Source organism: Manduca sexta, chromosome 25, assembly GCF_014839805.1.
Source record: "Manduca sexta isolate Smith_Timp_Sample1 chromosome 25, JHU_Msex_v1.0, whole genome shotgun sequence".
Classification (NCBI taxonomy): Eukaryota; Metazoa; Arthropoda; class Insecta; order Lepidoptera; family Sphingidae; genus Manduca; species Manduca sexta.
Genome location: NC_051139.1, coordinates 15,443,485 through 15,469,929, shown reverse-complemented (window position 1 = coordinate 15,469,929; position 26,445 = coordinate 15,443,485). Strand labels below are relative to the sequence as shown.

General features: G+C 37.0%; 1 protein-coding gene across 2 annotated transcripts in view; it reads left to right on the top strand.

Annotated features, from left to right (window-relative positions):
- Positions 1-26,445, top strand: part of LOC115448761 (neuroglian) — a 52,721-nt gene that overhangs the window by 13,606 nt on the left and 12,670 nt on the right. For both annotated transcript variants that reach the window (XM_030176325.2, XM_037442961.1), the window contains exons 5-6: positions 1,384-1,574; positions 8,181-8,456. In XM_030176325.2, coding sequence (XP_030032185.2) covers positions 1,384-1,574; positions 8,181-8,456 — 467 coding nt within the window. The remainder of the gene's footprint in view (positions 1-1,383; positions 1,575-8,180; positions 8,457-26,445) is intronic.

The following is a 26,445-nucleotide window of genomic DNA, read 5'->3' as shown; positions in this document are numbered from 1 at the left end:
ATGTTTCGACAACAGATATATGCTTAACGGTATGTAGGAATTTGGGTGTTCAAAAGTATAGTTGATGCAACGATTATAATTATTTGTATTTTTATTAGGTACCAAGAAAAACATTGTATCCAATAGTCAAACGGTTAAGCTTCTTTACTACATTAAAATTGTGAGTCGATACAAAGATTACTTTATTTGCAAGTTAGTGTATTTTTCATACACGATAACTGACCGCAAAATTATTATATTTATCAAAATTGGCGAATATATCGAAAAACCGCACATATCGCGTGACTCTAAAGTACTCTTGCAATGTACATTGTTTTCCCTGCGTAAGTCGCCACTAATAGCCTGTTGCGGTTAGAAAATATAAATAATATCCGCAAACTACTCCGGACGTTGGATAACAATATCCGGTATCGATAGTTTGTGGGTGTCATCGATTTTTATATCCCTTTTCTATGTACTGTCTGTAACATGAAATACAATTTGTTGTCTTCTTTTTTAATACTATATTTACTTTCTTTATTCGATATTACAAAAAAAAATGATGTCTTTATTTGACTATATTTGTCAATAATAGGAAGGGAATGCTTTTTAACTCGTTGATTGCATCAGGGATAGGTGAAAGTATGTTTAATTTTCAGTTTCTTATTGTCATTCTGTAATCGATGTTATTTTTAATCGAATGTTCATGATGGATTCACAGAGCAAAAATACCGCTTACACCCATCTAATCTCCTATCATTTTGATTTTTTCATTTGCTGAAGTAAATTACTTTAGTGAAGGTGGGCATGAAATGAAAAAGTGTTAGCGATGAAGGAATTACACCGCAACTTCAAATCGTTTGAGATCGAGACAAGATAATGTGCTAAGTGTAATGGAGAGGTTCAGATTAAGTTGAATGTTTCCCTTTTAAGTCGTCAAGTCGTACGCAGTTTATTTGTGTCGATGAATGTGTTTCATATTGTGTTAGTCACTTAACGTCATGCTCAGACATGTTTCAGTGGCGCATGCGCTGACTCGTGGTTTGTTATCATGGTGTTTGCTAATGTCTATTTCAGTTTTATCAATAAAAGCAAAATTACAATTGCAACATAATTGCAATGGAATTAATTGCCTTTAAAGGAAAATATTATTTTCCTTAAGCGAATATTGGCAGCGTAGTTAAAATCGTTGGTATTTACCATCCAAAAATAGTTATTATGATTTCATTACGTAATAGTCATAAAATGTTGCCTTCGCCAACGAAGTACTTTTATTGATCAAACTAGGCTGTTGCTGAAACTAAACAAAATTAAAGCTAAGCGTCGAATTGGGTAGTTGTTAATTCCTGGTTTTTCAATTCTTCCTAATCATCGTATTATGCTAAATAAGACCCTCCCCTCCAGGCCGCTGCCTCAAATCGTGTGGAAGAAGGACGGGCACAACATCATACCCTCAGCGAGTATCACGCAGGACAACTACGGCAAGACGCTCGTCATCAAGTACCCGAACTACGAAGACAGCGGCACGTACACCTGCGAGGTCAGCAACGGCGTCGGCACCGCGCTGTCCTACTCTATCCAGCTTAATATTGAAGGTGAGTTCTTTTGTCGCTTTACTATTGCTAAGTATTACTTTAATTATAATTAATAAATCATGCAGAATTTTTATTCAAAGCAATACGCAGTTCTCGATACTATCTAGACCAGAGGTTCCCGAACTTTTTTTTCTCATAGACCTCGTTGTATAAATTTTCTGGTTCTGGTGGAAGTTTTTTTTAGTTTTCGCAGATAATGTGCTTTACTACTACCGCCCAGCCACCGCGGGGGGCTATGTTGGGGTCACCGTGTCTCTTACGATCCCTATCAATATTATCTGCCTACATCGATAGGTGAAGATAAGCCAACATTAAAGTACTTTACTATCAAACCAGATACATTTTCGTGGAACCCCACTTACGAATTCTGGACCTCCATGTTTTGGTCAAGCCAACGTAGACCCCCGTCAAGTTTCCCGTGGATGCCTACTGGTCCACCTGGACCACTTTGGGAATCAGTGATCTAGACCCATGAACCATTAGGTTCGGTGGGGTTACGTTGCCGTCCCATAAAAACATGATAAAATTCTTCCCCTAAGCTACGTCAATATATCTGCAGAACAAACAAAAGAAATTCTAGAATATTCTTCGTCTGACATCTCACAACTCAAGCGTGCAAAGTTTAATTGCGTTTAAAATAAATGTTGGTATAAAACTACACGTCAAGAACCGGCATCCTTGAAAGTTGAAATGAGTCCCGGAGTGGACGGTGGCTCGGTGCGAATGCGGAGTTGTAAAAAATATATGCGAATCCATTCCTTCTCGCTAACGGAACGCGGCGGAATATTAAATACTTGGGAATATAAACTGCTGTGGGTTCCGTGTTTATTTGAAAATTTCTGCGAGTCCGCACGACGTTTTTGAAGGAAAATGTTGGTTTGTTAGAGTTATGGTTTTCGTTTAGTGTAATCATGTTTGATCATTTTAAGGGTATAGTAGCAATGTGTAATATTTTACATGTTATATTGCGAAAACGTAAAGTACCCAATAATTCTAACAAGCCTGTAGAAGGTGTCCTAAATCATTTTACTAATTGGGAAGTCATTATTCAAACCCGTCTCGAAACTCGTCGAATCTTCACCGAACCCCACTCGTCAGCTATTAAAACCCAACGCTGTCTACTCATAAAACATGGATTCCGTAATTCCGCACCGCGAGTAAAAACATCAAATATCATTCCAGGTGTACTTACACGTATATACATACGTTGGCGTGGTGTTGCCAGGTATAATTTGGTGAAATGTCCCGTTTTTCTGGATTAATCTAGATATTCACAAGATGGAGATACCGGGATCCCTTAACATGATTGTTTTTTTAATAAGTCAGTTCGCAATGATCTGTTTTTCGCTGTGGTTTGGAGTTTTTATCCCCGTCTAAATATTTTAACCGACTTAATAAAGGAGGTATTATGTATTCGAACCGTATGTATGTTTGTATGTCCGGGATTTTAGGTCTGATCTGGTCCGATTTAGATGGGTTTATTATTATTATTGTCTTTAGGAGAGTGTCACTATGCGCGTGTAAATTATGGAGGTAGGAATTAGCGTCATCCGTTAATAAACATAGTCATTTCACATTTGAAGGTAACTGAAGTAAATATAGCAAAAATAACCAAAGCAGTCATACAATAACTCTGATAACCATTGCAAAATCTCGTTGTGCGCCATATTTGACCTGAACAAGAAGAACAGTGACTTCCCATGCCAGACTGAAAAATGCGACCAATCCCCCTACATAGAAAAACATGGCAAACAAAAAACGCGTCCCAACCAGCCCCGGTATTAACTGGCAACACCGGCCGGCGGGTACGGCGCGGCGTGTGGAGCAGACCGTGGTGAAAACCGAGCGCGTTTGCGAGCGGGAATTAAAATTTAAACGCCGTGCCGCCGCGGTGTCATCTCATGCATGTTGGAGTGCAGGGGACGTTCCTCCACAGAACTGATGTGGGAAACTTTAACGTTCGATTGCTATCATGTTTAGACTATCTAGAAGATTGTATTTGTATCATTTAGTGTTTAAAACAAACGCTTTGAAAGGTCAAAATTAAAAGACCAGACAAATGCTGCTGGGTTTAGAAGAACGTAATTTCTAGAATTCCTCGTGTTCACTATATTGTCGTCTCGTGTTTTGTTTATTATTAGCTTTTTGATTCTTCAACCAGACTTTTCTACTGCTATCTATAATTTAATCAGAATTCACACTTACCGATTTAAAAGTAGTTAGCATCGCATCACATTTTTTGGTAAGGGTTTCAATAGAATGTCGACTGACGAAAGATGATTACCCCTCGGTATTCGCCACAATTATGCCGGCTTGTTGGAACCGGATATACACAGGCTGATCCCGGAACGCGACACACTTACGTGGGCCACTATGGCGGGTTTTAACAGCTCGTGTATAATGGTCGCTGATGATAATCTAAACCTCGCTATATAAATATGTCCCACATTGCACAATCCTAACGTGAGAAGGGCGTGTGTGCAAAAACTGGAACAAACGCGTCGAACAGCATCGAAAAGGGTTCTGACTCACGCACACGCGTACCCGCGGACAGCGTGGGCGGAAACCTAACTGTTTGTTGTGACCTGTCACTCCTGTCTTTATGAGGGGTAAGCAGAACATTCACACAAGGTTTGACCTAACGATGTCCAAGCAGTTTGCAGTGTTATCAGTCCCGCGAAAACATCTGTGAGGGGCGGGTAGAGACGATAATACTGCGGTTCCGACTTCTAGTTGAGCGTTATTTTGTTAGTGATCGTCATTTAAGGATATTGTATGTTTGATCTAAGTATATCCCTTTTATTATGTCTCTAATAAAATAAAATTTAACAGGAAATTTTATGTAGGGTTTTTTTTTATTAGAGCAATAGAATCCGAAACGTCAGTTTAGATTTTTTGGCTGTATGTTTGTACACATCACGCAAAAACTACTGCATGCAATTGAATGCAGTTTTCACCAATGAATTGCTAGGTTCGAAAAACCTCAGCTCGATTGCAAAAGCTAGTCTTAAATGTAATTCGAATGAAGTATGGCTCTCAAATGGAATACGAACGTCATAATGTTTGACGTTTAGCAATTTCGTATCGATTTCTGTGTTTACTGTGTACACAGTTGCTGAGCTATTTCCAGTGTTACTATTTCTATACGGTACCTGAATCATCGTGTAAATATTTTGCAGTTTTTGATGGAACAGTTTAAGTGTTTATTGATTTTCAGTTACTATCAACATGATAGCTCTCGTCAGTTGAATAGAGTGACTGTGGCTTACTCATGGTTTACAGAATGCGTTATAATTAGTTTTTTTCACTAATAGCCCATACGGATGGTTATATTTTTAAAAGTTGATACCCAGAAGGACAAATAGATTTTTTTCATAGAGAGCTACAAACGAGTAATTAGGTCATGCGATAGAATCCCAGTTGCAAATCCAATAGCAAAACTCGGAAACAAATTTGTTTTTTATACACGATGGCGCCACCCAAAGAAGATATAATTGAATACAGCATACTTCCACAAAACATCATACCGCAAAGCACGTTGCTACAAGCGGGCGCGTTTGTATGTTCATATATGACATGCCATAGTTGTCTTTATAGGCAACAATGACGCTGACATTGTGCCGTAAAGGGCTCGTAGTACAGAGTTATGGACGCTTCCTACCGGCACGCCATAATGATGGGACCCTTTCCAAACTAATTGGTTGTAGGAAATATGTCACAGCGCCATGTAAGGATGGTGATTTGGTGACAATTGGCCTATATTGAGACGTCGCGTCGGTCAAAATGTTTGATGTCGTTCGATGTTGATGATTTTGAATATTGGGAGACTATACATTTTCGTCTTAAGAGGTACACGGAGGCATAACTCATGATCTGTTAATTTGAAACTATTAGACGCAGATTTTCGAGTCCTTAAAATATGTATCAAAATAGACTAAACCTTGATTTAGAATCCGATTAATATATTCCCATCGCTGATCTTAACCAATAGCGCGTATCAAAATAAGTAGGTACATATATATGTAGGTAGATATGTTTCAATTATCTGAACGGGCCTATGAATACGCTGAACGGATTGACTCGTAAATTCCAGTGTGCTCTGCCGGCTAGGTCGAGTGGAGCGTGTAGATTTTGCGCATGTCTGCGATAAATCATGTCCCGGGCGAGGCAGCGCTTGTGGAGTGGCTACTTCACCCACTGACACTATTTAATCATCTTACTAATAGAATCCCGTATTGTAAACCTTATTATGATATAGATAGAACGTTTATTTCTTTAATCATAATTATAAGTTCTGTTTAAATCACAGTAAAATTCAAAATAAAGCAATATTTTTTTTATCGTGAAATAAATATTAAAGTAAGTAACATAAAAATTATATTGCCACGTATAATGCTTCATCTGTAAATGTTTGCGAGATGACGCGCATAAAAATATCAATGTAAATTGTTTTCGTAAATGTAAACACATTTTACATTCTCCTTTTATTATTAGAAAACTTTACTAAAGCAAATATAACAATCGTGGTAGTTTATTATCTTATTAATTATTTCAGGCCTTTTTCAAAAAAGAATTTCAAGACTGTTCTTTCTCTCCTTATTGATACATCATTATGTATATTCCGCAATTCTATTTTTACATCATGAAATGGAAATAGTGTAGGTGAAAGTATGGATACATCACTACCTATACTTCAGACGTTGCGGTATGTTTTTATGATTCCTGGCTACTACACTGCCCAAATAATAAATACACTGTTCAAATATCATATCTACCAACGTCAGAAGTTGTCCCTTAACGATTACTTCCTACTGTATGAATACTGTTTACACTGTACGAAAATAATAACTGAAAACAAACCCTCCCTAACCAGCTCGTTATAAACGCGTTGATGCCGCAATCAGTTAATTGTTTGCGAAGTACGAACCCGCGGAAGGGCGTGACGCAGTTTGCGTGGTCACGCGAACGCACGCGGGTCTCCTCACGTGCCAGATGCGGCCCTTTTTATACACCCCCTCCACACCCCCTTCCACACCCCCTTCCACACCCCGTGCCGAAAAACGTGCGTGAAATTGTAACTGAAATGTACATTACGGGCACGAAGGTGATCGTTGCAATTTGCCAGTTGAGATACGGCTTTATTTAAGAGTATAATAATAATAATATCAGCCCCGTATTATATACTTGCCCACTGCTGAGCACGGGCCTCCTCTACTACTGAGAGGGATTAAGCCTTAGTCCACCGCGCTGGCCTAGTGCGGATTGGTAGACTTCACACACCTTCGAAATTCCTATAGAGAACTTCTCGGATGTGCAGGTTTCCTCACGATGTTTTCCTTCACCGCTGAAGCGAACGATAAATTCACAAAGAGATATTTAAGAGTAATCTTTCGAATATCAATGGAGACTGGTTTGTTACTTCTAGCAATAAATAAATCTAGAATTATGTAACCGATGATGATAATGATATTTTTATTCAAATATAACAAAAAAGGTTTTTAGTTACGTAAAGGACGTACAAATCTAGTTCGATCGATTCGCGTGATAGAAGGACAAACGGTAGTTCTGAAAACTGTCAGCGATTCCATACCCTCTAAATGCTCTGATCGGTGCCTAGATATATCTATAAATCCAAACCTACACTGTATTGGTTAACGAACAGAGGAATGGCAAGCACATATCGGTGTATTTTGTGCCGAACACGGTCGGTACACAAGATTACTGTCAACGATCGTAAAAAGTGAGTGAAAAGTGAAAAGCGGACGTACGGAGCAACTGCGTTGTGAAATAATGACCAAGCTCCTTAAATAAACATTTTTAAAAAATCGTTGAAGCTAATAGGAAACAAAATGTATGCGACTGACATATCCAAGCGACATACTTATCGATCGTATTTGTTATTTCCATATTTTTCTTTTGTTTTCTATTAGCGTTATCGATTGTAGGAAGGCGTCTTGTTTATCGCCCTTGTACTCTTTTCGACAATATCACGTGTTGTACGCTGCCAACCCCCTTAACCTTTTTTTTGTACCAATTTCTCCCTTTTATTATGTGCTAATTAATATTTTCTTCCCTTTCTTTCTCTGTTTAATATCAGCAAGTCAGTCAGGCCCCAAATCAGTCATGCTAATATTTAAGCCGGTCGAGTAGAAATTAAAATATTTCCGGGGTCGCTGTAAAGCCCGGCTCGAATGAGTAAGACGTTCATGACTAGGGTTGAAATTATTACTGACGATGCAAAGTAAAAACATTTCTTAGGTTTTTAACCAGTTTATATTTTTATACTTTTTCTACTATTATACTACTACTACTTTATACTAATTCGTCATTTGAATTGTTAATCAAATATGTTTAATAAAGAAGTGTTTGCGAGATAAAAAGTAACGAAAGATATATTTTCAGATCTTTAATGAAACTAAATGATCTCTAAAATCAATAAAAAGTTGAATTAATTTCAGTTCACACAAATTCAATCGATAATTACACTAGTTATGTATTTTCTCTCTGCTGAGCACGGGCCTCCTTTACTCTCTCTCTCTTTTTTTCTCTCTTTCTCTTTCTCACTAAGATGAAAACCAAAAAACTAACCAACTTTCCATTCAACAGCGGCACCATTCTTCACGGTGGAACCGGACGTCCAGAACCTGGCTGAGGGCGAGACCGCGGTGATCCGGTGCGAGGCCGGCGGCACCCCGGTCCCCAAGATCACGTGGATCCACAACGGCAAACCCATCGAGCAAGCGGAACCGAACCCTCGCCGGCAGGTCACCGCGAACTCCATCGTCATCACTGACCTGGTGAAGAAGGACACCGGCAACTACGGTTGTAACGCGACAAGCTCCATCGGCTACGTGTACAAGGATGTCTACATCAACGTTCAATGTGAGTAGTAGTTTTATGAATTAATCAATTCCTCTTAGCTGTATTTCAGCCACAGTGGCCAATCTCATAGGAGATCAGCCAGGTACGCAGGAGATGTTATAGTGCACAAGTGTGTGCGCAATGTAATGCAAATAGTTTTAATATTATAGATGGTGTTTTTTTTTTATTTATTCTTCTTTGACGCAATTCATGTCTTTGGAAAATAATAACTAAAATTACTATTTTTATTAACAATCACTACAAAATATATTAGAGCTTTTGGACGTGACCTGTATACATTCTGAAGTATTATGATAATATATTACAAATACAATAATTCATCTTTAATAATTATTAATAAAGCAGACAAAACTCGTAAATATTAAACACTAAAAATGCTATAACGGCAGATAATTCAACCACGCGTCTAATCCATCATAATAATTGCTTTTAATGTTCAAATCAAACAGACGAGCTTTAATAACCACCATCAAACATCGATCATTGTAGACAATTATTTAAATCGTTATTAAATAAATTGTTCAAGCAAACTATTTGAGTCACATTATATTGTGCACACTCAATCACGCCTTTTATACTCGAAGGGGTAGGCAGAGGCGCAACAGGTGCACCCATTTTCCGCGTCTGTATTCCGTCCCATGATGTGATAGAGGCCTATAGCCATAACGGGCACTTCAGGCTCCAAGCTGATACTGAATAGAAAAACGGGTACTACTAACTGAACCGGGGATCGAACCTAAAGGAACACTTCAGTCGTACCGTAACACAACCACACCACCAAGGCAGTCATTATATTGTTCTTAATGAAAAATTTGTTAATATTCAAGAACTGCGAGAAAATAATAATTTGCCAACAAAACTAAAAAGTAGTTTGCTGACGAGCCTAAGGATGAATGTACCGGAAATTTTACGTGATTAATTTTCGTTTTCGCTGCTCGCAAAATGTGTAATGACGTCCACACACCCTCAATAAATTCAATTTGAAAGTAATCAAAATCGCTTTGAAAAATTGAAAGCTTGGCGCAAAACCACGATTGCGTTCCAATTTCAAACGAAGTTTTAAATCGTAGCAATTTTAACTAATCTCTCCGATAGTGGAGATTTTCGCTTAGATTTGGAGGACATTTTAGTAACGTAGATTGCGAAATTCAGACTCAAAATATCCTAGATTTGTATCTAGCCTTCAACATGAAGGCTAGCCGGCGCCCGACCCGGCGCCAGCGTTTTCAGCTGTACTTTTTATTGGGTTAACGACGAACTATGAAGAAATGGGGTTACGGGTTAATGCATTTTTATAACTTCCCAACGTTACTCGGTAGCCGTTTCAGAGTTCAACGGTTTGCGTTACGTCATCAATGGTGAAGCTATGTTTAGATCTTGAAGCATAAAATACGGACTTTAATCAAAAAAGAAGTATTTAAGAGTTGCGCAAGGTGAAATTTCCCGAAAGGGAATCCAACACAACATACAGGTATTAACATGCATAAATGCGGTCTGAAAATAGTTTTAATGATAATGAAATTCTAGATAACATCTTCATAAAGGGAAGCCGGCAGGAATCGGGTTATATGGACCCTTTGGCACTGGTATCTAAAAAAGAAGTCTTACATGCCATTCAGAGCCAATCGATTCCTGTCGTTCCTAGGTCACTAAAACTTGTGATATTTGTTCAACCAATAGACATTGTTTGTCCGATATAATGATAACGATTACAATCTCATCGCAGTGTACTATTGTTTGTAATCAATTCACAGAATACTCTAGGCTGTCTAGACCTTCGTGTAAGACAAAGCGGTCCGAACAAAGTGATTGGATATGTAAAACGATTCATCAATAAACAAACGCTGTTCCAAACATTGTAGTTGCTAAAAACGTAAGCCGCCGCTCGGCGCCATGCCCGCCGCTTATACACACAATTGGATGTGCAAAACAAAGCCGTGTAGGGTGGACGTTATTTGGACACAACGTGGGACAAGTACAGAATAACATACGACGTATAATAATTTAAACTTCATATGTATTTTTAAAAAAAACGTTATACCTTTGTAAGATGTAATGAAAACTCTGACTTCTGCTTTATAACATTGTTACGGTATTACCTAAGTAATATTGCAAGAATGTTGTTACATAACGAACTGCAGGTTACATATTAAATGTTCGCAAATCACATAGTACATACATACCTCATTTTTCATTGACCTTAGAGAACATTATATAAGTATGCAGTACAATATTATGTAACTTTGTCGGTATTTTGGTATTGAAGAAAGAATACGGGCGGTTATAAAAAAATAAGTCATCACAATTTGAACTAAAAACAGGACGATTCCGTACAAAGCAGTTATTATGGTCACCTCATATATGTAAGACAATGTGCATATTTATGGTAATCGTGTGTCCACAGTTTTAATTCGCTTTCGTCCTGTTGCGCCGCTCTGCTGTGTCGTTTTATTAGGAAACCACTTCCACACCACATTAACGTCACTCATAGTTAATTATCGCCCGAGAAAAGCACTTTATAAATAAAAACTAAACTCAATCTTATTGTGTTAACTTAAAGTTGAAAGTAAAGTGGTCATGTCACGTGGCGTTAAAAACTTAACAAAGACATATTTTGTGCATTTAATTCTAGTACAATTGAGATGACATGACTAATTGTACGTTCATACATAGTTGTATGTGCCTGTCTCATACACATAATGCATTGCATGCTCGAGTAGAATTTAATATAGCCAACTACCTACTGCTAGGTTTTTTAGCATCACTGGCTTGAAGACAATTCTCTTTTACATATTATCCGGCAAATTGCGTTGGTATTCTTGAAAAAATGTGTTGATCGAACTGAGAAGTTTGGAATTTAACTTAAATTCACAACGTTAATTAGAATCGATTTTCTCTTACCGCCAGTTTCAATAAACGACCCTAATCGCTTTTTTTCTGTCTATCTCAAAAATAGACCAATCAGAACAAAGTTTGTTTTGACAAGCTTATAAATGACTTTTTTGATTGGTTCATTCTCAGAATCGGATTGAAGATTGAGATCGTTTATTAAATATGGCTACTAACAATGACATTTTACAAATAGACGCGTCATACACTAACAAAATTGCACATAAAAACAGCGGAGTATTTACTATAGTCACAGCCCTAGCGGCTCGCATCGATACGGGCCGAGCGAGCCCGAGTGGTTCCGAATGGGCCCGAGCGTCGGCCGCCCCGTCGCCATGACAGTCGAATAAAATGGATTTATTAGTTTAAAAAATAAGTTAAAGAGTGTATACTTATTACTAACGTATAAAATGAAACGTTTTTCATTCACAGTTGGAGTATAATGTGTACATCGTCTAAAAACACAGGAAGGCATTTTATTTATAAAAATACAAAAAGTTAGTAAGCCGACTAGTCGCGACAGTGGTTGGAGGTTGACTAAGTGAATGTCGGGCAGTTACCTTACTTTCGTCTTGCCAGTATTGAGCTCGGATAACGTATCTATGTAATAAAAACATCTTAGGCTACTAATCACACATCATTAATTTTTAAGGATCAATAAATGCCTCGGTATACGCTATCAAAGTTTATCTATAGTTTCCGTAGTAGTGCGACCACGGCTCAAACCCGATTAAGTCGTTATGTACCGTTGTTGAACCGTCTTTGTATTGGCTGGAGGTAAACACGCCCCGAGGCACGCCGAACGCCTAGTTAAGTTTAACCATTGATGTATGTTTTAATGAACTCGCGTAGAATAAGGTGTTATCGCTGGTGTAGTGGTGAATGGTCATGTTTGTTTAGAATTTTAAAGTAAGACTCAAGGTAGAAGTGTGTAAAAATAAGGCAAGCGCTCGCTGATAACACTTGCTAATATGTGTAATACGAATGGATGGTTGAATTCTAGAGTCCGTCTGGTTAGGTGTTCCAACTTTACACATATCCGCTGCAGGAGTGAGCAAACACTGTTTTATCGATTTGAAGAATATTTTACTGAGCTTTTAGGCAAACGACGTTGTATTATTTTTCGTATACGCGTGGCTCCGCCTGCCCGAAATAGTTTTCCTACATAAAAGTCCCACTTTATATTTTCCCAGGATCAAAAGTAACCTATAATAGCACTCAGGGAAAATGTAGCTTCCTATCAGTGATTTTTTTATTAAAATCGGTTAAATAGTTTCTAAGATTATCGCGTTCAAACAAACAAACTCTGCAGCTTTACATATTAGTATAGATGTTAACGTTTCAGCGATTTATAGAATTTGCTTCGAGATAAATGCTATTTCCTAAAACCTTAAAAAGTACTATACAATACAATCCTCACAGGAGAAAACAAACCAATTACCTCAAGCTTTTACTTATATATTTAGGCGCTCCCGTCTTACGTAACAGCATCGCAGCGTCTGTCGACAGAGTGATGGCGGAACGTACACGCGGAAGTGTTTGCTCCGGGTGCGCTCGCCAGATTTGTTTGTATAGCAAACGAACCTGCGGGCCGCGCGGTGTCGCTTTCTGACAAAACGTAAACATTTCTCTTAAGTGCTGCTTTACACTTGAGTAAAGTCATAACATTTGAACGGTTTTAAGGAATATTATTGTCTACGGTATTAAATTGAAAATTGGTGAGGGTTGAAGTACTTAGAAGTTCTAATAAATATGGTTAATGTCTGTACTTCCTTTCTTCTGCAAAACACAAGACAAGTTTGCTCGTGGTGTTTCGTAAAATATGCTGTCAGAATTAGGATTAATGATTTGGAATTATTTGATACTGTTCTGCGGGATTTTAATGTAATGAGGTCCCTTTGGATTGAGTATTTCGTAAATGTATTTCGAAATACCTGGGGCTATCTATTCCATTACATCCAGAATATATATACCTATTTCTTTCGTTTTCTAAATCATTGCTCCTAGCGAAACATAATAAATAAAAAAAAATACCTCATCAAATAAGTCGTCCTCATAAGTTAAGAACATTACCACCAGAATCCTTCCAATAGCTAACATTCACGTTGCGCAATGCGTATGATTTCATCCGATTCGCTTGTAGGTCGCGCGACTGTCTGTCTGTGTTCTAAAATCGATACCGCCGGTGCTCATTTTACACCTACGACGGATAATGTTTGAGCCAGGACGTTATATTTACTTTAGAATATTGTCAATCAAGGCACGCTGTGTTTATTTATAAATATATTTGCGAAATTTTAATCAAATTACAAATAGGACTAGATTATTTTTTCGACTAGAGGCTAGAAAAGGAGAATAAGAAGAATTTGTGAATTACTACATTGCTCATCTTTATACTTATTCCAAAAAAAATATTAGGTATATTTATATCTAATGTATATCTCGTTCCTTAATTCTATGGCATTGTGTTTCTTTGGCTAGGAGGTAAATTGGTACAAAATTCAACAATTCTTTGAAATGGATTAACAATTAGGTCATAAGGTTATTTGCAAATGTTACTTAGATTGTGACCTGACGCAGCAATTATATCTAATGAGATTTTCTCGTGACACCGAGGACATCTCTTTGGAACACATTCAAAATTAATTAAGTCCAATGGAATTCTGAACTAGATTAATGAAAGTCCATTTCGCATTCGCCATTACCGACGTCCCACATTCGTATTCGCGTTCGCGTATACCATTATGCAACTGCACCACATAAAATTGGGGCGCCACAAAAAGGCATTAACCCATACATTAATCAACCGCATTCCCACAAGGACAGATCGAGGACAGTTTTTATGCCCTAGCCTGTGTTGGCACGCGTTTGACGACCTAGAAAATTTATAGTTGCCGAGAGTAAACGAGAGCTCTAGAAATCGCATCGAGTGGTCGCAGCCTTGGCCAGATTAGCGCGGAGAGCCATCGATTTTGTGCCATTACGGATAATTGACTTGTATGGAGTTTTATGTTTGGGAAATGTCGGTTTATGGCTGTATTTACGACTGCCGTTGCGTCTGATGGGAATTGATAAGGTTCTAGGAATAAATTTGAATGATAAGTGTTTGCGAATTCTAATATTCTGTTATGTCTAAATGTATTAATTCGATATTGAAAATTTGTATTTAAAAAATAGGATATTCTTTGTTCTAATTATTTGATAATTACGATATATGTATAGCTAGGTATTCGAGACGTCTCATTCTAAGGGAGAGTCTAGGCCAACTGGTTCTCGGGCTTGGCGTCAGTAATTTTAGATACATGTTTTCAGTCCAACGATGAGTTAGATGCCAAGATTTAAGAACCCATAAAGTTTATGGTATATATTGATTAACCTTTAAGATACTAGATAGTTATTAGTGTTGGTTGTTGATAGTTAAAATTAAAATGGGAACGAGACGAGATACATTTCTAGATACAATTTCTCTAACTTGAGAATACTTATATAAATATTTTAACTCGTCGCTGTTTTGTCATTATTTAACATAATTATGGTGGAATAAACGGATGAAATTGAGTCTTTGTTAACTGATAAGGGAGTATATTTAGTAAATTATATCCATAAAGACATTTGCGATCGATTTGAAACTTCGTTTATCGGAAATACCATACACAGTGAAATATAATAAACCCTAGGAACGCCTAAACGGAGTCCCATGCGACATGAAATAGCCTGGCGGCCAGCCTTGACCCAATAACGCGGCGCGGGGCCGCAGCGCGATGCTGTCAGCGCCCGGGCGCGTGCCCGAACCATACTCCTAGCTCCATTACTGGCAATAACCGAAATATTTCGATATGGGATTAGGGAAAGTAATATGGTGGAAATATATTGGCAAAATGAGGGTATGATTTTGCTTGTACAATAGCTTATGATTGCAAATAAAATCATTTACCATCAGGACACCAGATTATGCTCGAATATCTTGCTATTATAGGCCTTAGAGATAACAGCAGGTGCGAGGATGAAATCATGCAATTGTGCTAATATAAAGACATTTTTTAAATATACTAGATACCATTTGATAATCTAGACGCTTATAATAACTAGACAATAAGTCGTTTCGTTTAGACTTTAGCTAGTGAATATGAACTTAAATCATCCCATTATCCTGCCTGCTGTATACAATGTCGCGTCCTACGTCTTTCATCATCGTTTCGTGCTAATCTTATCCACGTAGGCTCACAAGGTTCATAGTGTCATCAACCTATCTTTGACATAAATTCCAGAAGGGATCATAAAATAATTACAATATGTTGATACGGAGTCTACCAATCCACGCTAGGACAGCGTGGTGGAGTAGGCCTTAGCCTAATCCCTCTCGGTAGTAGAGGGAGGCCCGTGCCCAACAGTTGGACAGTATGTAATACAGGGCTGATATTATCTTGATAATATATTATCTGGTATAATTGCTGCGTATTGCTTTTAACATCTAATATCACAGGATATTGATGACACTGCAACGCAGCCCTCTGTAGATCGAAGTCCAGGTGGTGGGCTCTCAATAAGGCTTGCCATTTGGCCGTCTCGTCGCTTAATGGTTAAAATAGTAAATGCTTTCCTATTCTAGGAGAAGTAAATTTGTGAGTAGTTCACTTGATGATCACTGAAATAAAATATAATATGCTCTGTGATCTATTTAAAAATTATAAAATCAACTATCAAGATGCATGTATGGTATAGTATTATCAATTCTATAATAGCCTTTATTCGCGTCGTCGTTTATAAATTTCCATAATAACAAGAAATGTCAATCTTTGCCGGTTTCAATAATTATATGGCCTATATTAACCACCTTGTAAATTATTTTTTCTTTAGGTCAGACTAAATTTATATTTCCTGCCGTCGACCAGTTTGTAATATCCATTTAAATCAGCATTTTGTAAAATTAAAATAAACAATATTGATAATGGCTATTTACTTAAAAGTAGTACTATTTTTAATAACTTAAAATAAGGTTTGAAATCAAAATCGTAAACTTTCACAGATTAGCTATAAAAGTTCGAAAATAAATTAATGATGAGTAAAATAGATAAAATATCAAGAGGTTGCCTCAGCAGCGATGATTTAAGATGATAGATAAAGCATAACTACGTGTTATCATCGCGTGTTATCTTCACTTTAACTCAGGGTTGCCACAACCACATATTTAACGTTAAACCTACGTCGGAAGGGTCTAGGATTTTAATAAAGAAATATTTTGAAATAGTGAAAAGAGAATGATCACCCGTAAAAGCGGACGCATGGAGCGACATGGTCGTGAAATTACGACCAACCTCCTAACTTAAGATAAATAAAAGGATGTTAAACCTAACTTTATGGACAAGTGCTCTAATGAAAACAGAAGGTTAATGACATATGAAGGTTGTAGGAACTCGCTGTATGCAAGCCCCTTCCAACAGGCTAATCTGGAAATCTTTAGAAAAGAGATATCTGCAAAGGCGGACTTCTTGTGGCAGATGATGATCATGAAAACACATGAAATGCCGCCTTTATCTTTGAAGAGGTAGGCAGAAATCCAACTAGGGTTATGTGTTTTCTGTCCTTTAGTGTGATTGGGGCCGAGCCTATTATCATATTGGCCAAAATTACCGGACATCAAGAAAATACTGAGCAGAAATATCCCATATAAATTTGCCCGACCCGATTTCAAACGTAGAACCTCAGAGCGGTGACCATACAGCGCATGCAATACAATCGAAACGCGTGCTGATCATATTATAGTTTCTAACCTTAGAATAACTTTTTTTCTTAACTTTAATAACCGTGTAAGGATTAATAGGCAGCCCTATTGTAACGTGCCTCGCTCGGTATTCCCGTAGGAGGCAAGCGCTCCTAATTGTGTCTATTATTAGTACGCCCCGCCGCTTCCCACTCATTATAGATATTTAAGGACACTCGTCTAAGGAAATGGGATTTTCTCGAGTTTTCCGATATTCTGAAGAGTTTAAATATAACTACAGACTTTAGAGAGACTATTTTTGCTGGTTTACGTAGTGAAACAAAGTTATTTGCTTTATATAATGTTTACTTTATAGTGCAGCAATTGTAGAATATAAAATTAATGTAAGAAGAGACCCTATTCTTACATTGCATTCTAAGGCATCTATCTATCAATCCTCGAGTATTGTGGATGCTCATGGACAGCGGTCATCACTTACTACTAGTGACCCAATTGTTCTTATACCTTTGCTCTGTAATACCTACCTCAACCTTCGCGATTCCGCCCTATCTTGAACGTTGAAATAACTACTAAGACCTATATATTGTTCAGTTACCTTTCGTCTATAACCATCCACAAATGCCACTAGTAATTTCTCTTCTATCTTAAACGTTAAAGTCGAAATTATTTACAAAACTAGTATACAACCGTTCCAAATACTTGTCCACAATGTTAGCTCGTTCGCGTTGAGTTTAGCGCGCGTTCATATCCGGTGCGAGTGACGGCTCGGACGGAGGTCCGTTACTCGCGCTGTGACGTCACGCGGCCGGTTCTCCGACTACACGCTCCCGTAAACATGATTATTATAAATAGCATGTTATATAGTGTGTTGTTGAGAAATGTCGGTTATTTGTTGATGAACAGTGTACTTAGGCTGTAGAATCGGATTCGATATAATTCAGACCGTAGTAACAAGAATTGAAAAAGAAAAAAATTTTACTGTTTAGACTGTTTTCTATCATATCATGAGTCAAACATATACTTTTACTGGGGGTAGGGCTCTCATATGTGAGAGTACGCCTGGGTGTGAAGGATATTGTAGCCAGTGTTACTGAACATACTAAGACTTAACATCTCATGTCTCAGGATAACGAGCGCAGTGGAATACCAAACAATAGTTTGTAATTCATGGTGTTGGATGGTGTTTCTACTGATGATGGGCGGTCGTATTGCTTACCATCAGGTGAACGGCAAGCTCGTCTCGTCATTCCAAGCTATAAAAAGAAACTTTGAGAACAGTGTGACACTCGTTGCACCTCTGTCTACCCCTCCGAGGATACATACCTGTCATATCAGTGTTTTTAACAATGCTAACGCCAATATAGCGTGTTTTGCATGAGTCGCCGCTAAGCTTGATAACAATAGAACTTTACATAAAGATATGGCACGGTTTTGTGTTTGTCGTGCGCGGTGTAACCGCTTCAGGAAATGATAGGTGTTTTTACATTATGTATAGTGCATGTAAGAATATAGCTCTCACAGATCTAAAAAAACGTTGGCCTTGCGATTCAAAATTTAAAAATTAACTGATGACGCATAAATATAATTTGCCTTGATATTTTGAAATATCTCAATAAAACAAGAGTTAATAGTGTTACGAAATTTCTAAGATTCATTTTGGTACTTTCTAGATACAGCGTATAATTTAGTTCGATATTGAAAGAAATTATTTAAAACAAATTTCCATAAAATTACTGTAATTGACAATAATTGTAGAATCAATTTCCATTCCAAATATTAAATAAAATTTTCCCGTTTTTTCATAACAAAATACATCCAAACACAAAGCACAAGTCAAACGCTAGACGATGATGCGATATTTATTTTTTATCGCAGTAAAATCCGATTATCGACACACTCGCGCTCAGTGGAACGCATAACCAATAAACTTTATGGCGATATTGTCAAAGGAGTTGTATGAGTATAAACGCGCATGATGTCATACGCGACCTCAGCGTGCCTTATGACGACTGCGGCCAGTAAAAATAATCATGGTTCCGTATCTATTGCTGTCAGTCGACAAAATGTCTACACGAACATAGACTATCGAATGTATGTGAGGGTAGTTTTGAAAAAGATTTTTTCTAGTGTAGAGTTTTGGCCAGTTTAATTTCTCCAGGATTAGGCTATGTCAGTGGAATAGCAGTTACAGATAATATTTCATGCATGGCCCAACTAGATACACATCGTTCTATTACTTCAACTTTCATTTACTTTGATGTTGAGTTGGTATATATCCAAATACGATCTATCTAAAAAAAAATTGATAGTTGGATTCAAGCATTCTTTAAATGTAGCCACAACAGATTAACAATACATATTGCATGTTTAATATGTGGTAATTCAAAGTAATGTGTCCCAAATGTGAACGCAACTGTCTTCAAAGTTTCGTGTGCGGAACTCTATTACACGCATAACATCATCCCGTGGCCGTGACATGGTAGTTATATAATAATGTCAATATGCATATTCCCTCTATACTTCCTGCCTCCTCGTCCAAGCTCTTCCGCATATCTTAAATAATAATTTTGCTAATATATCTGTATTAACATATGTGACGATATGAACCCATCTCTCGCTCGCGGTAATAGCAATGATGCTTCAAAGCGTCAAGACAGGTTTCGTGGCCTGTAGTCCTATACAATGTCATTATCCATAGTAACTCACAGATTCCGTAAACTGTGAGTTACTATGAAAAATGACCTCTATCTTCTTGCTAATAATTTTGTTTGAACTCGTATATGAGTTTAAAAAACGAAACTGCCGGCGAACACCGTAAACTTTCCTATAGTATAATATTTTTGATTCGCGTTATTTGTGACATTTTGAATCCTGACTTGTGACACGCTGTTATAACATTAAACTCAAACAGCTCATTATAACATTATAGCAAATCATGTTTAACAAAATTTACATATTGTTGGTAATGTCGTCAATATTAATATCCAATGACGAATTTATTAATCATGAGAAAAATTCTATCGGACGTAAACTACGAAATGTCAAACGTTCCTACCAAAGAGTAATATGCCGATAAAAAAATCCGTGGTAAATGAATTGTAAAAGGAATAGAAATAAACCCGATAGTTGTAAGGGCGTACCCTAGCCTTACGCGCCCCTCCAATTAATTATCAGAAATACAATAAGGATAGTTGCTAATCACGCAAGTCGAAACTAACTGCTAGTGTAATCAATACTCGTAGAACCGTCGGATTAGAAGCATTTCACTTAATATTTCACCGACAATTTTCATATCGGGTATTATAGCGAAAGTTCGTGAAAATGTCCGGATGTTTGTTGGAAGTAAACGCAGAATAAGCTTTACAGAATTGTATGAAATTTAGACTGTCTTGGATACGAACGAACGAACGCATAGGCTACTTTTTATCCCACCAATTTGTTGAAATGGTAAAAAAATGTTTTTTTAAAGATGTGTGTAACATTTTGTGCTATGAACATTATTTTGAGTATTTTTGTAGCGAAAAAGGTTCTTTTCGAAAGCGAAGCCGAGAGCAACACCTAGCATTTAATATTACTGTATATAAGCTACTTTATTGGTAAAAAAAGGTAAAGGCTGTGTCAAAAAAAATACAATCTAACAGCTCTTTGTAACAATCGCAAACTGCAGCTGCATTGATTGCGCTGTCCCGTGACCGCGCGGTGTCTACCTGAGATTGCATTCAGCCCCGGGCGAAGGGGCGGGCTCGTTTGGGGTGAAACGCTATGTCTGCGGTTTTTATTTTATACCAGGGACAGTATTGTAGATTAAAGTTTTTGTATCGGGGATCGGATATCAACGCGATGTTTCGCAGATAAAATGAAATTTGTAATTTTATTAGGATGTGTTTGAATTCAACAGAATTTAAAGCAACATAAAATTTTATAAAGCAACAGTTTTGTAGGCAATAGTAACAGTAGTAATCTGATTAGTAATACATATTTAAAAATATTTTATTTAATTCCTAAAAGTGAGAACCTATACCCTTGTAAATAGTTTCTATAAATTCATATGTACTAGTAATTTGGCGTATATTTAGGGGTAATAAAGAGCAGATTTGTTGCTCCTTCCCACAGTTTATATTGCAGTGACAATTTATAATAAAAAAAAATAATTAGAGTTTATGACTCGATTAAAATGTTGACAATGATGGGAACTTCTGTTACTCAGTCAAACTAAAATCTACAATGACCATTAGATTACAAGAAGCTCACCCTTCTACCAAGTGTAGGCAGAAATGTAACTATTTCTAGAAACACCGAGCTTAATATATCAGTCCTATCCCATATCGCGCACAAACTCTAACCCCGCCAATTTAGGTGTACTTTTGCAGACAAAAACGACCATAAATTTTGTTACATTTTGGAATCAAACACATAACCTCTTTCACTACCTAAATGTGCTACTACTAGACCAATGAGGCGATTAATGGTCACTATTATAGGGATATTGATGAATTAACGTAACAATATGAGGGTGGGGGAGTGGTGACCCCGTAAGTGCGGGATTCCCTTATTTTTACTCGAATTTCGTTGAATAAAGTTCATCAACCCGGCGAGTCTCATCCGATATGTCCACAATTCGAGCGGAATTCAATAAAAGCTCGTCGAACTAGGGTTGCCACTTACTAATATTTCCAAATAAGGTTATCGATTTTCTTAATGCAAGACATGGTTTTGTCGGAAGAGGCTAAGGCTTTATTAAAAAAATATTTTGATTTCATCAAAATTTAGTAGGCACGGGTAGAAGTGGACGTACGGAGCGACATAGTCGCGAAATATCGACCAAGTTCCTTAAATAAAGATTAAAAAAAAAAAAGACATGATCGTCTTAGATAAATAACGTAAAATAATTAGCCTTAAGTAATAGACTAAGGCGCAATATATGTGCCTAAACTTTACTGAGCTTATATTGTGGTAGATTGCGTACTAAATTCCAATTTTAAGCAATAAGGGCCTGCTCTTAAGATCAAAAAATAAAATTGAATCGAATCCAGTTCATTAGTGAATATAAAGAAGGTTATTTAAGTGATTAATATAAGTATTTATTTATAGTAAACATGTTTTTGTGCTGATCATCGTATTACAAAGTGGTTACATTAATATTTATATTCTTTAGATAATTTATATCGTAGAAGATTTTACAAAATATTTGTGGCGTAAATACGTAAAGATACAAATTAAGTAATGCTGATAAAAACAAAATGCCATATCCTAAAAAAGTTGTTGGCAACCCTATTCTGTAGGCGGATAGAAAGAAATCATCGGTATATTTGAATTTATTTCCGCCCCTATTGTATTTTTATTTGATTTATAACAGTTTTTTTTTCCCAATATATAGTCTCGACTCTGCAGATAAGCAATATATTTATTCATTGAATGAAAATGTTTATGGATTAGTGATTTTTGTACAAACATTAAGGGGTCTTAAGAAGTAAATCTTACCTATAAGAGGATGGGACTTTTTTGTAAGAAATTTAACGTGGTTTTCTTTCATATTTTGTAAGTCCGTATCGTTTGTTACGCTTGAGTGACTGCAAGAACTTATTTATGTAAGTGGATAGATAATATTTAAAACGTCTTTGTCTGCTTCCCATGTATCCCTTAACAAACTCAGTAGTCTCCTTAGCTAGAGACGCACCCATTCTTAATCTCGGGCTATAAGTACTTAGCAATAACAATCACTTACTAGTTTCCCAATTTACAGTTACAATGATATGTATTATCAAATTGCATTTAAACTATATTCAGAAAAATAAACCAAATACAAATAAAAATATCCACCCGTTTTTCAATTATCGTTATTACGTTTGGTGTAATCAAGAGGACATAACTAATGTTAGCATAATGTTAAGGGTAGAATAAGCTGATTAAAATAACTTTACCCAATACGTTTTGCATTCGCTCAATATGGTATAGTTTCAATACAAACAATTATGTTAATATTCTACTGGCATACACGATCGTGCCGTCAGAAATCTACGTTGGAATCGAAATGAGATTCCGAACGTCGCGCCGTTTGCGAAATGGCATTTCGGGAGCGCAAGTCATTCGACGGTGCGACGGCAATACGCATTCACAGGCCGCAGGGGACCGCAGAGACAAAGGAAATGCTTCCTGTTTCCGGGTTAATCTGGAATTGCAGTGGACTTATGAGACCATGTTCTATATATGAATAGCAGTCTTAGTAAATTTAGTAGACCGACTTTAGATTTGAGTACAGGCCGTGTAGGAACCAAATTTGGTATAAGTGGTGGGACCAAAGCAACGGTGACGCAAGTTCGTGACAGCATCATGAGTAATATGCAAACATCTATATTTTTGGCAGCCGTCAGCATACAGTTCCGCCATCCATAGTTAGACTACGCATTGTTTAAAGAATGAAGCCTTTAGCTTTCGTAAAAAAACTATTTAACTTTCTTATTTGTTGACAATCCAACGGTACCTGTCAATCATGTATAAATTTCAAGTTGTACCATTTCACAAAAGAATCGCTTTCAGAACCTAAGTACGTATGAACCAGCTAAATACAGCTGTAAGAAGAACCGCCGCTCTCCCTTAGTGCATGATTGCACAATGAAGCGTTCCTATTTCTTTGTTTCAAACAATGCGTTAAGGAGTATGAAGTACCATTGGTGTAATTGCAACCACTCGTTCCCACTTTAGGAACGCTCTGAGCTCCCACCGGCCCAGAGCGCGCGACCCGTTACAGCGATAATGTAACAAGTCGATGAAAAGAAAGACAACGCTCCTTTATTCCCGGACCGGGACCGTGGCTCCGTCTATGTTCCACTTTAAATGACCTAGTACTTAAAAATTACCCATCCGTATTCAAACCAGTTGCAAGTAACAAAGTGTTGACAGTTTTACTGCTACTTGTTTGTGTCACTTTCCGAGTTGGTTGTTAGCCAAATAGTGTTTTGCACGACTGGGCATTGATTAGGGTGCTGCCAATTAGTTCATCTTACTTTTTGTATGTTCAAGTCAGTAGTTAATGCACTGCATGAATAAGCTATATTGATTATGGAATCTTACATATACAGTGGCATCTCTCACATAGTCAATTTTATTATAACTGTCCTAAAACTAACTCTTGTACTGTAATTAGCAACTTTCCTATGATGTCTTCCGTCATGATTCATGAACTGACATGATTGCATTCGAACAGGTTTACTATTAGCTTCTTTGTCAGTCTTAGGGTTTCCAATATCTATCTACATGTATATCCAGATTACTTTCAACAATCCATTAGCGATTCCCCCTAGTAGCTCTTGCCATTCCAAATGGCTGCCTAAAAATGCAATAGTCTATTCATTGTTTGTGTCTGTATTGCTAATAATTAATTCAGTACTATCTACGACCCCATCCCCTACGCCCCTACATGTAATAATTTAAGGGGATCTCTTTACAACGACATGGTGATATAAAATGACTTGGATATTAATGCTGCCTTTGGATCTTTGTAACTAGCAAGGTTCTATGGGTGTCTGGTCTTAAAAGTGGTTTTGTTACGTTTAAGTGTAATATATTATACATTAAAAAGGGTGACCTTTTGATATGATCATTAACCGCCATTGTCAATACACGATACCTATCGCTTTTTTCAGTATATCTCAAAAATAAAGCTATAAAACAAAATTTTCTTTGTCATGTTTAAAAATTAGTTCTTTGAAATTATTCGTTCTTGGAATTGGATTGAAGATTGGGATCGTTTATTGAAAACTGCTATTAGATGTAATTGAAAGAAATTTTCCTTTCCAAAAATTGTGAAAGCCTGATCAATTGTTATAAGCTCACTTTCTCGCTACGAAATAAGTTGAAAGAACTCCTCCTGCCCTTTAGCGCGTGTTTACTGTGTATTTCAAAAAGGACTTCCGTCAGGGAGCCGCGTGAAACTTGCATCAGTCTGTGTAACCTAGAAATGTCAGCCATCCCAGACGAGTTTTTGTTCCCGGTACTAGTTATTTTCTACGTGCTGTGTTGTCAGTCGTCACGAATGCAACCACATTGTAGCGAATCTCTTTTATAAACTGTTACAGGAATTGTATATAAAATATAGAAAGCAAAAGAACTAAGGTATTCGTATTAATAATGAGTACTAGATTAATTTCGGACGTGGCACTGTTAATCTCAACAAATTTTGGTGTTACCAAGAATTTAACTATCGATATTGATCACAATTGTACAATTTGGCTCTTTCTTGCCGTCAAAATGAAAGAGTATTACACAAAAAGTATCGAATATACCATATCATAATTTATCCCGAATAACAAACAAGATACAAACACTAAACGTTATAACTAATAACCATATCAAGACAATTTGAACTATTTACGTTGTCTAATTCACACTGTGCCAATACGTTAGCACCTGCCACCAAAGCGCGCGCATTTGGCGGCCGATGATCGATGATTTCTCGGTTCGCGATGATTTATTACCGGTATGGTGTTTGTTTTGCTATGTGGTAATATTTACGCGTATTAATGGTAACGGGCAGGTGTTTAGCGGAGATGGCTAAGTTTAGCTGCTTCTGTAGTGGACTCAAGTGTATGTGAAAGCAATATGGCCGAAGAATCTTTGTATATCTTTCTTAGAGGCAGTTTTGTATACAAGGGTATATTGATCCCTTGTGTGTTATCACTTTGCTATTGGCTTTCAATTTTTCTTTGTACTGAACATCTATTACAATTATCAATATTACATAAAACTTTTTTTGTAAGATTTTTAATTTGCTAGTCTTGTCACTGAGTCTGTATTTTCGGTGATAAATTGGAAATATCATTGTAACCAGTGTAAGTAGTAACCACTGCACGTTATTAGAATCAACATGTACCTCATGTTTCAAGATGACGATCATTTTAGATAAGAAGAAATATACGTGACCACATTAAACAAAAGTCTTTTATCCTTAAGGTTTTAGGTGTTAACAATTCCTTATTTTATAAGTATCCACGCATTTTGACGTAAAGAAATAAAGTAAATTTGTATTTGTATAATATTTTATTACTCTCCTTAATACTTATAGATATGACAATAATATGAAAGCCAAATTGACTTCTATTAGATATACAGCTATGCAGCACGAGGCTGATGACAGCTGTCCATTTATCATCTAAAATGTGTTCAACTAATAACGCCACTTGTGATGCGGATGTGACAGTTCAAAGTGCTCAGGAGACGAATGTCTATGAAATTAATCGTGACGATTACTCATACTAGTGATGATACTAAAGTTTTCTTTATAGAGAACGTAGGCAAAGCAGTATCAGCGATGAACAGCCGTGCAGTAAAAGAATTGTTGATGCAATACGGACCTGAAGGGACGAATGAGATTAGGAAGGG